This window comes from Canis lupus, chromosome 8, assembly GCF_048164855.1.
Source record: "Canis lupus baileyi chromosome 8, mCanLup2.hap1, whole genome shotgun sequence".
Lineage (NCBI taxonomy): Eukaryota > Metazoa > Chordata > Mammalia > Carnivora > Canidae > Canis > Canis lupus.
Window position 1 is genome coordinate 53,499,401 of NC_132845.1, and position 14,249 is coordinate 53,513,649.

Genomic DNA, 14,249 nt, shown 5'->3' on the forward strand with positions numbered 1-14,249 from the left:
TTCTGCTTTTGTGACACCTATGCTTTTGGTGTCATATCCAGGAGATCATTGACAAATTTAATGTCATGAAGCTGTTTTTTTTTTTTTTTTTAGATTTTATTTATTTATTCATGAGAGACAGAGATACAGGCAGAGGGAGAAGCAGGCCCCTTGCAGGGAGCCCAATGTGAGACTCAATCTCAGACCCCAGGATCACACCCTGGGCCAAAGGCAGATGCCCAACCACTGAGCCACCCAGGCCATCTCTGTCATGAAGCTTTTACCTTATATGTTTTCTTCTAGAGTTTTGTAGTTTCAGGTGTTATGTTTAGGTCTTTAATCTCTTTTGATTTAACTTTTGCATGCAGTATACGGTAAGAATCCAACTTCATTCTTTTGCACGTAGATATCCAGTTTATCCAACACCATTTGTTTTGAAGAGAGTATCCTTTCTTCTGGTGGCCTTGTCAAAGGTCATTTGACCATATATGTGAGAATTTATTTCTGGGCTATCTGTTCTGTTCTGTTGGTCTTTATGTCTGTCTTTATGCTGCTACTGTACCATACTCTTTTGATCACTGTAATTTTACATTATATTTGAAATCAGGAAGTGTAAGGCCTCCAGCTCACAAGAGCAGGTGCTCTCTTTGCTCAAGATTGTTTTGGCTCTTTGAGATTCTTTCAATTTCAATTGGATTTTAGGATTTTTTTTCTCTTTCTACAAAAATGTGATTGGAATTTTAAAGTTTTTATTTAAATTTCAGTTTGTTAACATGCAGTGTAATATTAGTTTTGGGTGTACAATTTAGTGATTCAACACTTCCATACATACACCTGGTGGTCATCAGAAGGATTTTGATAGAGGTTGCACTGAATCTATAGATTATTCTGGATAGTATGGATATTTTAACAACAGTAAGCCTTCCAGTCCAGGAACAAGGAATGTCTTTCCATTTACTTGTACCATCTTTAATTTCTTTCAGCAGTGTTTTATAGTTTTCAGAGTATAAGTCTTTCACTTCCTTGGTTAAGTTCATTCCTATGTATTTTATTCTTTTTGATGCTAATATAAATGGGATTGCATCACATTCTGTTTTGAGCATCACTTCTATTTATGTTTGGTATGCCTAATATTGAATTCTCATTTATTTTGTCTTACAAAATTACATAAAGCAACTATACCATTTTCAAGTAACATTTTAATTTTGGGAAGGAAGTTAATATGTTATTTATTATCTGTGTCCCAAATCACTATAGGTTTTGGGAAATTGTTTTGTTCTTTGAGTTAAAAGCTTTGAATCACCCAAATTGCTGCCTTTGTTTGCCTGGCTGTTTCTTGGTATACTGAATTTGACAATTTGTTTTCTCATTTAGGGTACATCAGAGAAGGGTTCCTGATTTTCCAGTATGCCGTAGATCAGGCCATCATGATGTACCATAACGGCAGACGTATAGAAACTATATTTGGTGATTTCTTCATTCGCATTAGGAGGTTTCCATACCCTGCTTATTACAAGGATGATTTTTTGTGGCTTTTTCTAAGTCTCTTCCCTTTGGTTGTTATACTTGTATTTTCTCTAACTGAACTTACCCTCATCAGGACCATTGTTTCAGAAAAGGAAAAGAGATTAAAGGTAACTTCATTTTCTTTGTAGCATTTTGGGCCTGTGGAATAGATTTGTGTTTTATACATTTGGCATTAGTGATTAGTTATACTGCAATAGCAATATACAAATATAGACTAGATAGAGTGTACACTACATCATTTATCAATTTTCTGATGTTGTACTTTTATCTAAAATCTTGATTTGGCCTGTAGCTTTATCAACTAAATGACTATTTAACATGAATATTATGGAGAGAGGTCATATGTTAAATGTCCTGAATCTTCTCTGGAATAAAATGGGCACAAAGAAATAATCATATGAGCTCTTAAATTAGACTAATTTAAGATACCCTTCAATTCCAAGATTTGAGATATTTGTCAATGTTAAGTCAGATAAAGACCATATTGTTAAAAACACTGGCTATAAGGTCACAGAGAAAACCATTGATTCATCCATATATACATTAATTTGTTCATTTATTAATTAATTACCTACTTTTTATCAGGGCTTTGATAGAGCTTAGCTTTAAATCTTGGCTCCACCAGTAATTAATCTGTGATCATAGCCTGTTTCTTCAGATGTCAATTGAAGATAATACCAAATTTCTAGGGTTATCAGGGAAATTAAGTGACATTTTATTTAAAAAAGTATCTGGGTCAGTCTCTCACCTATAGTAAGCACTCAACAAAAGGCAATTTAAAAGAGAGGACACAATTTCTACCTACAATTTGTTAAAGGTTTAGTTGAGGAAATAGTAGTAAACGGAGTTACTTTTATAATATTAAGTACCCTACAGGTGTGAGAAAAGTTGCTCTTATAGTACTAAGGGTGTGATACTTGGTCTGTGCAGTGGGGATACAACCCAGGAAGATGGGCTTTGAGACTCCAGTATCCTATCAGTTTTCCTGTCAGTGCTGCTGGCAGAAGAATGACTCTGGAAAGGGATGTGGAGGGAGCATGGCTTAGATTAAGGATTGGCAAGCTTTTTGTGGAAAGCACACAATAGTAAATTTTTTTAGGCTTGTGGGTCACATGCATCTCTGTCACATATCTTTTTCTTCTTTTTTAAAGTCATTTAGAAAATGCAAAAACCATTATTAGCTTATAGGACATGCAAATGTAGTTTGTGGGCTGGATTTGACCCATAGTTTGCTCACACAAAGTTTGACTACGATGATCAAGACTGAAGGTGTGGAACCAATTGTGAAGCAGTTGTAACTAGAGCAGGAGAAAGGCAGGGAGAGCCTAAGTCAAAGTGGTTTAATATAAAGGAGGGAAGAGTTTAAGAAATATTTGGGTCATAGAAATCAGTAGAAGTGGATATTTCCATATTCTGGAGTTCATATTCTGGAATTTTGTAAATACTCCTTTCAGCAACTTCCTTTCCCACATATCAGGTCGTTCTGAAGCTAGTTTGACCTTGCTACTTCCCAAGTTATATTGAGGTAAGGAAGTATCCTGTTTCTATGAAGAGATAGTGATGCTTGGGTTTAATGAAGACAGAACAATAGAGAGAAAAATCATTCTTTTCTGGGGCAAGAGATTATCCCTCCTTCCAGGTTGCCTGGATATGCTAATGAAATAATCATCACCCAGATCACCCAGGCTTGAAACCTCCTTCTTATCAGTATATTATAGTATATATAGTATTTGGAAAGCTGCCATTTCCTGACTTTATAACTTTTAGGTAAGTTTCTTCTCTTTGCCTTGCCTTTAAAATAGAGGTAAAAATACTACTCCCACATAGGGTGTGGCAATGATTAAAGACATACTGGCTGCTAGTGCATAGGAAATGTTATGTAGCTGTATATATTAGTTATGTTTTCTAAATTCTATTTCTTTGCCTCTGTGTATAGAAGTATTTTCTAGTACAAGCTCTTACTGATTTTTCACCATCCAGCTATTTGGGAAACCTTCTCATGGGTTTCCCTAACCAGTGTTACTCCTTAGTCTTACTTCACATTAAACCCTTTTCCCTCCACCCCAAATGGTGCATTTTGTACCATTCTTTATTTTGTTTTCTCTGACCAGTGTGTTTTTTTCTGTCTTTTCTAACTGGTGAGTAATATCTTTGAAATCTATTTTCAACTACAATTTACTAGTCTTTTCTTTGTGTCTCCAGATCATATTACACAAACCTCAATAACTACTATTCTAGTCAAGAAATAGAACGATGCCAGCAATCCAGAAATTCCTCACATTCCATCCAAATCACTACACCTACCCTCTTCCATAAAGATAATCACTGACTTCTAAAATCCTATGTTAGTGTTACCCCGGTTTTAAACTTTATTTAAATAGAATTATACAGTGGCTATCCTTTTGTGTTCTTCTGTTTGGCCATTTTCATTGATTATTATTATTAGATTTAATGAATATATCACATTTTATCACTCTTCTCTTGATAGATGCTTTGTTGTTCAAGTATTGGGCTAATACAGTAAGCTGTTGTGAATGTTTTAGTGCACATGTGCACATTTTCTTTTGGGTATATACCTAAGATTGAGATTGATGGAATAGAATATACTGTATACGTGTTTTCAACCCTGTTAAATGAGGCCAAATGTTTTTCCAAAATGTTTGTGCCAGTTTGTTCTCTTAGTCAGTAATGTATGGGAGTTAACTCTTACTCCATAAGTATGCCAGCACTTGGTGATGTTAGTCTTTTTAAATTTTAAGTATTCTGGAAGGCATATAGTGGTATCTCATGTGGTTTTAATTTTATTTTCCTTGTTAACTAATGTTGTTTAGCACCTTTTCATATGGTTATTGGCCACATGGATATCCTCTTTTGTGAAGCGTCTGTTCAAAAGTCTTTTCCCCATTTTTCTGTGGGGTTATGTGTTTTTTTTTCCTTGACTTACAACCATTCTTTACCTATTTTGAATACTAGTTTTTTGTGTGATGTATATATTGTAAATATATTTACTCCTGGTCTGTAGCTTAACAGTGTATTTGTATTTATAAAAGTTATTAAATATAATGTAATGAAGTCTTTACCCTTATGATTAGTGCTTTTTGTGTCCAGCCTGTGCAGGCTATGGTCCCCCCACAGGTATTTAGACATTCTTCTTTTCTAATCCTTGCTTTTAAGCCTCTAAATTTACATCTAGTCATAACTTTAGTTGCAGCTTACAAACTGAAGTATAGTATTTTCTTCATCATACAGTTCTAAATAGTTTCTAATATTCATTGTGGATTTTTTCTTTGACCCAGAAGATCATTAGAAAAGCATTTAAAAATTTTCAAACACATTAAGAGCCAGTATTTGAGTTCAGTCTTTTGAAATTTTGATGATCCTGGCTTTGTGGGCTTTACCAGAGTCAATTTTAGCAAATGTTCTGTATGCATGTGTGCACTGAAAACAGTGTGTACTGTTCAATAGGTGCAGTTTTCTATGCATGCTACAATAACTGTTAGAAATTTAAAATTTCAAATGTTATTCAAACTTTTTTTTTTTTTAGAAAGGGGGAGAGGGAGAAGTGGAGAGAAGCAGAGGAAGAGTGAGAGGCTCTTAAGCAGGCTCCATGCCCAGTGTGGAGCCTGACACAGGGCACCATCTTACAACCCCGAGATCATGATCTGAGCCCAAATCAAGAGTCCCACAATTAACTGACTGAATCACTCAGGCACCCCCTGTGTTGTTCATATTTTTTTTTAAGTTTTATTTATTTATTTTGAGAATGATAGAGAGCATGAGTGGGACATGCAAGCATGAGTGGGAGGGACAGAGGGAGTGGGAGAGAGAATCCCAAGCAGACTGCTGGCTGAGTGAGGAACCTGACACCAGCTCGATCCCAGGACGCTGAGATCATACCCGAGCTGACATGCAACTGACTATACCACCTAGGTGACTCTGTTGTTCATATCTTTTTAAAACTTATTATTTTTTAAGTAGTTTTTATATCCAGTGAGGGGGTTAAATTCACAATTCTGAGATCAAGAGTGACATGCTACCCTGACTGAGCCAACCAGGCATCTCTCTCATTCATATCTTTTTTTTAAAAAAAAGATTTTATTTATTTATTTGAGAGAGGAAGAGTGCATGTGTGCATGTGTAGAGGGAGGGGGAGGGGGAGAGGAACAAGTAGATTCCTTGCTGAGCAGGAAGCCTGACGCAGGGCTTGATCCGAGGACCCTGAGATCATGACTTGAGCTGAATGCAGATGCCTAACCAACTGAGCCACCCAGGTGCCCCTGTTTATATCTTTAACATGTGTTTTTATGTCAGTTATATCAGTTATGGAGGGAAGTATGTTAAAATCTCCCTCTATTATAATTTTTTTAATATAAATTTATTTTTTATTGGTGTTCAATTTGCCAGCACCTCTATTATAATTGATTATTGAATTGTCAGTGTTCATGAGTGATTGTTATTAGAGCACTTTTTAAATGATAGCTACTTTAAAGTCCTTGTATTAGATAATTCTAAGATGTATGCCATCTTGATTTGGCATCTGAGGATTTTCTTTTTGTTTTTAGGGTTTAAATTTTCTTTTTTTTAAATAATAAATTTATTTTTTATTGGTGTTCAATTTGCCAACATACAGAATAACACCCAGTGTCATCCCGTCAAGTGCCCCTCTCAGTGCCCGCCACCCATTCACCCCCACCCCCCGCCCTCCTCCCCTTCCACCACCCCTAGTTCGTTTCCCAGAGTTAGGAGTCTTTATGTTCTGTCTCCCTTTCTGATATTTCCTACCCATTTCTTCTCCCTTCCCTTCTATTCCCTTTCACTATTATTTATATTTCCCAAATAAATGAGAACATACAATGTTTGTCCTCCTCCGATTGACTCACTTCACTCAGCATTATACCCTCCAGTTCCATCCACGTTGAAGCAAATGGTGGGTATTTGTCATTTTTGCATCCATGTTCATCAGGGATATTGGTCTGTAATTCTCCTTTCTGGTGGGGTCTTTGTCTGGTTTTGGAATTAAGGTGATGCTGGCCTCATAGAACGAATTTGGAAGTACTCCATCTCTTTCTATCTTTCCAAACAGCTTTAGTAGAATAGGTATGGTTTCTTTTTTAAACGTTTGATAGAATTCCCCTGGGAAGCCATCTGGCCCTGGACTCTTGTGTCTTGGGAGGTTTTTGATGACTGCTTCAATTTCCTCCCTGGTTATTGGCCTGTTCAGGTTTTCTATTTCTTCCTGTTCCAGTTTTGGTAGTTTGTGGCTTTCCAGAAATGCGTCCATTTCTTCTAGATTGCCTAATTTATTGGCGTATAGCTGTTCATAATATGTTTTTAAAATCGTTTGTATTTCCTTGGTGTTGGTAGTGATCTCTCCTTTCTCATTCGTGATTTTATTAATTTGAGTCTTTTCTCTCTTCTTTTTAATAAGGCTGGCTATTGGTTTATCTATCTTATTAGTTCTTTCAAAAAACCAACTCCTGGTTTTGTTGATTTCTTCCACGGTTCTTCTGGTCTCGATTTCGTTGGGTTCTGCTCGAATCTTTGTTAACTCTATTCTTCTGCTGGGTATAGGATTTTTGATGTTTTTTCTGTAGCTCCTTTATGTGTAAGGTTAGCTTTTGTATTTGAGTTATTTCCAGTTTTTGAATGGATGCTTGTATTGTGATGTATTTCACCCTCAGGACTGCTTTTGCTGCATCCCAAAGATTTTGAATGGTTGTATCTTCATTCTCATTAGTTTACATGAATTTTTAAAATTCTTCCTTAATTTCCTGGTTGACCCTTTCATCTTTTAGCAGGATGGTCCTTAACCTCCACGTGTTTGAGGTCCTTCTAAACTTCTTGTTGTGATTTAGTTCTAATTTCAAGGCATTATGGTCTGAGAATATGCAGGGGACGATCCCAATCTTTTGGTATTGGTTCAGACCCAATTTGTGACCCAGTATGTGGTCTATTCTGGAGAAGGTTCCATGTGCACTTGAGAAGAATGTGTATTCAGTTGAGTTTGGATGTAAAGTTCTGTAGATATCTGTGAAATCCATCTGGTCCAGTGTATCATTTAAAGCTCTCGTTTCTTTGGAGATGTTGTGTTTAGAAGACCTATCGAGTGTAGAAAGCGCTAGATTGAAGTCACCAAGTATAAGCGTATTATTATCTAAGTATGTCTTGATTTTGGTTATTAATTGATTGATATATTTGGCTGCTCCCACATTCGGGGCATATATATTGAGGATTGTTAAGTCCTCTTGTTGGATAGATCCTTTAAGTATGATATAGTGTCCCTCTTCATCTCTCACTACAGTCTTCGGGGTAAATTTTAGTTTATCTGATATAAGGATGGCTACCCCTGCTTTCTTTTGAGGACCATTTGAATGGTAAATGGTTCTCCAACCTTTTATTTTCAGGCTGTAGGTGTCCTTCTGTCTAAAATGAGTCTCTTGTAGACAGCAAGTAGATGGGTCCTGCTTTTTTATCCAGTCTGAAACCCTGCGCCTTTTGATGGGGTCATTGAGCCCGTTCACGTTCAGAGTTACTATTGAAATATATGAGTTTAGTGTCATCATGATATCTATTCAGTCCTTGTTTTTGTGGATTGTTCCACTGGACTTCTTTTAAAGGGGAATTTTAAGAGTCCCCCTTACAATTTCTTGCAGAGTTGGTTTGGAGGTCAGATATTCTTTCAGTTCCTGCCTGTCTTGGAAGCTCTTTATCTCTCCTTCCATTCTGAATGAGAGCCTTGCTGGATAAAGTATTCTTGGTTGCATGTTTTTCTCATTTAGGACCCTGAATATATCCTGCCAGCCCTTTCTGGCCTGCCAGGTCTCTGTGGAGAGGTCTGCTGTTACCCTAATACTCCTCCCCATAAAAGTCAGGGATTTCTTGTCTCTTGCTGCTTTAAGGATCTTCTCTTTATCTTTGGAATTTGCAAGCTTCACTATTAAATGTCAAGGTGTTGAACGGTTTTTATTGATTTTAGGGGCAGGATCTATTTCCTGGATCTGAATGCCTGTTTCCCTTCCCAGATTAGGAAAGTTTTCAGCTAGGATTTGTTCAAATACATATTCTGGACCTCTTTCCCTTTCGGCACCCTCTGGAACACCAATTAAACGTAGGTGTTTCTTCCTCAGGCTGTCATTTATTTCCCTTAATCTGTCTTCATGGTCTTTTAATTGTTTGTCTCTTTTTTCCTCAGTTTCCCTCTTTACCATCAACTTGTCTTCTATGTCACTCACTCGTTCTTCCACCTCATTAACCCTCTTCGCTAGGACTTCTAGTTTGGATTCCATCTCATTCAATTGATTTTTAATTTCTGCCTGATTAGATCTAAATTCTGCAGTCATGAAGTCTCTTGAGTCCTTTATGCTTTTTTCTAGAGCCACCAATAGCTTTATAATAGTGCTTCTGAATTGGCTTTCTGACATTGAATTGTAATGCAGATTTTGTAACTCTGTGGGAGAGAGGACTGTTTCTGATTTTTTCTTTTGAAATGAGGTTTTCCTTCTAGTGATTTTGCTCAGTGCAGAGTGGCCAAAAACAAGTTGTATTGGGAAAAGGAGAAAAAGAGAGGAAAGAAAGAAGGAAAGAAAAGAGAAAAAGAGAAAAGAAAAAAGGAAGAAAAAAAGAAAAAGAGAAAGAAAAAAAGGGTGGGGGAAGCAAGCAGAAATCAAAAAACAAAAACAAAACAAAACAAAAAACACGGGGGAGTATCTTCTGATTCTGTATACTTTAAGTCCCTTGACTTCCCCTGGAACTTGTCTGTCTAGCTGGTCTTCTGAGGGAGGGGCCTGTTGTGCTGATTTTCAGGTGTTAGCACTTGGGGGAGCTGCTCTGCCTGGTGCAGGGCTGCCTGGTGCAGGGCTCTGTGGGGGTTGTTTACCCCATGATGCCCCAGGAGGAACAACCACAGTGGCGGTGGCCAGCTCTGGAGCCCCGGATTCAGCTCCCGCAGTACTCCGGAGCTCTCCGTTTGCAGGGGCCTGGATGCTCCGGGGCAGGGCCGCTGATCTGCTCAGCTTGGGGCAGGAGTGTCCTTGCCGTCCTGGGCCCTCCTGGCCTCTGCCTGTCCCGGGGGGAGGTCGGATCCTGGGCTGTGTCCCTGGCCCGGTGCTCCTGGGCCTGCGCTGTGGAATCACGCTCCCGGCCGGGGCAGCCCCCTCTCCTCGGAGCTGCCGCCGGATCCCCTCCCAGCTGCTCTGGGTCCAGCCTTGCGCGCTGCAGCCCTTGAGGGAGCTCGGCGCACTCTCCTGGGCACGCAGGTGTCTGTTAGTGTCCCAGGGAGCCTGAGGGCACCCCGCCCTCCTGGGGTCTTGCTCTAACTCCCTGGGAGCCCCTCTCCACCCCGGAAGATTGGTGAAGCTCCTGCTTCTCCAGGACGGTGCTTTCCTGTCCTGGGGGCACTCGCCCTGGCCTTAGCCCGGCTCCTCGGGGGACCCTCCCCCTTGGATGCCTTTTGTTTCTTTATTTCTTTTTTCCCCTATCTTCCTACCTTGATAGAAGCGTGAACTCTTCTCACTGTAGCATTCCAGCTGTTCTCTCTTTAAATCTCAGGCCGAATTCGTAGATTTTCAGGATGATTTGAAGGTTATCTAGGTAATTTGGTGGGGACAGGTTACTTGGGGACCCTACACTTCCACCATCTTGCCCCTCCCCTCTATCTAGGTTTAAAATTTTCTTTACCTTGGTTTGCTGAGTAATTTAGGGTTGTGTCCTGCATATTTTTTTAATTTTTTAAACACATTTTTTAATTGGAGTTCAATTTGCCAACATATAGCATAACACCCAGTGCTCATCCTGCCAAGTGCCCCCCTCATTGCCCATCACCCAGTCACCCCAACCCCACGCCCACTTCCCCTTCACTACCCCTTGTTCATTTCCCAGAGTTAGGATTCTCTCATGTTTTGTCACCCTTACTGATATTTTCACTCCTTTCCCTTTATTCCCTTTCACTAATTTTTATATTCCCCAAATGAATGAGACCATATAATGTTTGTCCTTCCCTGATTGACTTATTTCATTCAGCATCATACCTTCCAGTTACATCCATGTCGAAGCAAATGGTGGGGATTTGTTGTTTCTAATGGCTGAGTAATATTCCATTGTATACATATACCACATCTTCTTTATCCATCTTTTGATGGACACTGAGGCTTCTTCCACAGTTTGGCTATTTGACATTGCTGCTATAAACATCGGGGTGCAGGTGTCCTGGCGTTTCACAGCATCTGTATTTGGGTTAAATCCCCAGCAGTGCAATTGCTGGGTCATAGGGCAGATCTATTTTTAACTCTTTGAGGAACCTCCACACAGTTTTCCAGAGTGTCTGTACCATTTCACATTCCCACCAACAGTGCAGGAGGGTTCCCCTTTCTCCACATCCTCTCCAACATTTGTGGTTTGAGCATCGAATTGCTTTCCATTTTTGTCATCTTCAGTTCCTCTCATTGATATTTTATAGTTTTCAGAGTATGGGTCTGTCAGTTCTTCAGTTAAGTTTAATGCCAGGTATTTTCTTCTTTTTGGTGCAATTGCAAATGGGACTATTTTCTTAATTACTCTTTTTGGTGCTTCATTATTAGTGTATAGAAATGCAACAGATTTTTGTACATCAATTTTGTATCCTGTGACTGTATTATAGCTGTTTTTTTATTCAGTCTCTTCTCATTTAGTTGAACTTCTTATCTTATTGGCTATAGCTCTTAGTCACTTTAGGGTTATAGTATACATATTTGTCATTTTGTCATACATTTTACTTCTTTATCCTATATTGGTATTATTTTTGCTTTTAAAAGTAAACTATATTTGTAAAGAGATTGAAACAATAAGAAAAAAGTTTTATATTTTTACAATGTATTTCTCACTTTCTGTTCTCTTTATTCCTTGTGTAGATCCAGATTCATCTTATACCATTTTCCTTCTCCCTAAATGTCTTTAAAATTTTTTGTAGTACTGTTCTGTTGATTTTATTCTTTCAGCTTTTATATATCTGGCAAAGTATTTATTTTGCTTTCATTTTTGAAAGATATTTATGTTATGTTAATAATTCTAAATAAGACGTTTTTCTTTTAATATTTAAGTATCTGATCCACTGTAATGTTGCTTTGCATGTTTCCAGTAAGATGGGGCTTTCCCCCACACTGTACATAATGTGTCATTTTTAGAGGCTGCTTTATAGATTTCCTGTTTTACTAGTTTTCAGCAATTTGACTATGATATGCCTTAGTGTAGTTTTCTTCATATTTCTTGTGCTTGGATTTCATGGAGTTTCTTGTATCTTTAGGTTTGGCCATAATTTTAAAAACTTTGGCCTATTTCTACATATTTCTTAGGCCATCTCTCTCCCTCCAATCCTTGAGGGACCTACATGAAGCTACCTGAATTTGTCTTATGGCTTATCGATGCTCTACTCTTTTTTTCCCCCAGGCCTTTTGTGTTGAATGTTGGCTCATTTATATATTTATATTATCATATCTTCAAGTTCACTAATGCTTCCTGCAATATCTAATCTGATGCTAATCCAATCTAGTGTATTTTTAGTCTCAGATACTTTAATATTTTCTTTGTGTCTACTGAGCATGTAACATTTTCCTATAGCTTACTGAGCAGATGGAATGCAATTATAGTAAGCTTTAATGTCCTTGTCCACTAATTCTATACTTGCACATTTGTGTGTTAGTTTTGATGATTGAATTTTCTTTTCAGTATGGGTCATATATCTCCTTCTTAGCATACCTTATATATTATTTATTTACTACTATGTAGCAATATTACCACAATATGGTAGCTTACAATAACGCACATTTATTAGTTCATACTTTTTGTGTGTTGGATTCAGGCATGGCTTTGCTATGTTTTCTGCAAGGCTGCAATCCAAGATGTCATCCAGAGTAGTGGTCTCATCTGAGTCTCATATAGGGAAAGAATCTCTTCTAAGCTCATGTAGTTGTTGGCAGAATTGTTTGTTATAGTTGTGGGACTGAGTATTTTAGTTTCTTTCTGACTGTTGGATGGAGGCTCAGCAACTTGCCATATACCCATAAATGGCCTAAGGCATCATAAAATTGAGCAAGAGAAAGAGTCTCAGAGTGAGCAAAGTGCCATAATCCTATGTTACATAATCATAGAAATGACATTTAACCACCCTTGCTATATTCTATTGATTAAAACAAGTTTGGTGACCCACCCACACTCAATGTAAGGGAACCACACAGGAGTGTGAATAATAGAGGGCAAAGATGCTAGGGGTCAACTTAGAGATTGTCCATTACATCTAGTAAATTTTTATTGAATATCAGGCATTGTGGACTTTGTTCAGCGTTGGGTATTTCTGTGTTACTATATTCTTCAGTTTTATTTTGAAACTGAGTTAAATAATCTGGAAACAGTATTGTCCTTTGGGGTCTTGCTTTTAATTTTTGTTAAGTGGATTAGAGTGGCATTTATTCTAAGTACTTCTCAACAGGGAGCAGTTTTCCTCCCAGAGGACATTTGGTAATGTCTGGGGATATTTGTTTACCTAGGATAGTTGCAACTGGCACCTCATAGGTCATTTAGGGTTGCTGTTAAATATCCTCTAATGCATAAGATAGCCTCCTTCCCCCCACAATTAAAAATTAGTCTGAAATGTAAATAATACTGAGAAATCCTGATGTATCCTGATGTATATAACACACTTAGGACAATGCTTTGCACTGAGTATGTTCTCAGTAGTGCTGAGGTTGGAAAATCCAACCTAGACTCAGGTCTAGGGCTAAATTTGGCCCACTGTTAATGCAAAATCCTTGAAAGTATTCTACCTATAACCCCATAATTATGTGGTTTTAAATTATGTGGTTTTAAACTCTGGCTCATGGAAACCGGAACTATTTCTAGCCATTTGTGATCTGTAGGTATTTGTTCTTCTAATCCTTATAAATGGTTCTTTTTATGGCCTCGACCTCATTCTTTATGCATATATGCTGATGAATACTAATATGAAGACTCAAGTAGGAGTACTTTTCAAAGATCCCTGAAACTCTCCCTCTGTAATTATCTCTGCTGTTATTTGACCCTGCAAACTCCAGCCACCTTGTCCTCTGTGGATTCCAAGCTTCTGCTCTCAGGAACATTGCTGGACTCTCACTCTAGTTAGCTGGGCAGCTGGTTAGCAACTAGCTAAGTGATTCATTGATCACAGGGCTAATCTCATTTGTTTCATTCTTCTCTAAGCGATTACTGGCCTTTATTGACTGGTCTTCCATGTCTTGAGAATCAGTTTTCTACTTGTGTTTCTTTACTTTAAAAATTATTTTTAATTTTTTTAGTTAACATCTAAATGACATATAAAGTATATGAGTTTTAGGTGTACAATATAATGATTTGATATATGTATACATTGCAAAATGATTATAATGAGTTTAGTTAACATCTGTAACTATACATAGTTAGGATTTGTTTGTGTATGTGCACTTTTAAGGTCTACTCTCTTTGCAACTTTCAAATACGTATACTGTATTGTTAACTCTCACCATCATGCTTTACATTACGTCCCCAGGATTTGCTTCTCTTATAACTAGAAATTTGTGCCTTTTAAGCACCTTCCCCTACCCCCTGCTTCTGGCAACTGCCAATTGGTTGTGTGTATCTATGATTTGGGTTTTTGTTGTTATTTCTGTTTTTAGATTTTGCATTTAGTGATATCATAAAGTGTTTGTATGACTTATTTCACTAAGCATAGCATCCTCAAGGTCTGTTCTTGTTGTGCAAAT

At 37.9% G+C, this 14,249-nt stretch overlaps 1 protein-coding gene across 18 annotated transcripts in view; it reads left to right on the forward strand.

Moving 5' to 3' along the window:
- Nucleotides 1-14,249, forward strand: part of LOC140638546 (phospholipid-transporting ATPase ABCA3-like) — a 191,204-nt gene that overhangs the window by 34,122 nt on the left and 142,833 nt on the right. For 16 of the 18 annotated variants that reach the window (XR_012035571.1, XM_072836105.1, XM_072836109.1 and 13 more), the window contains one exon: nt 1,354-1,613. The exons of the other annotated variants lie outside the window; for them this stretch is intronic. Coding sequence is in view for 15 of the 16 variants with exons in the window: in XM_072836105.1 (XP_072692206.1) it covers nt 1,354-1,613 (260 nt within the window). In the remaining variant the exon portion in view is untranslated. The remainder of the gene's footprint in view (nt 1-1,353; nt 1,614-14,249) is intronic. 18 annotated transcript variants of the gene reach the window in all.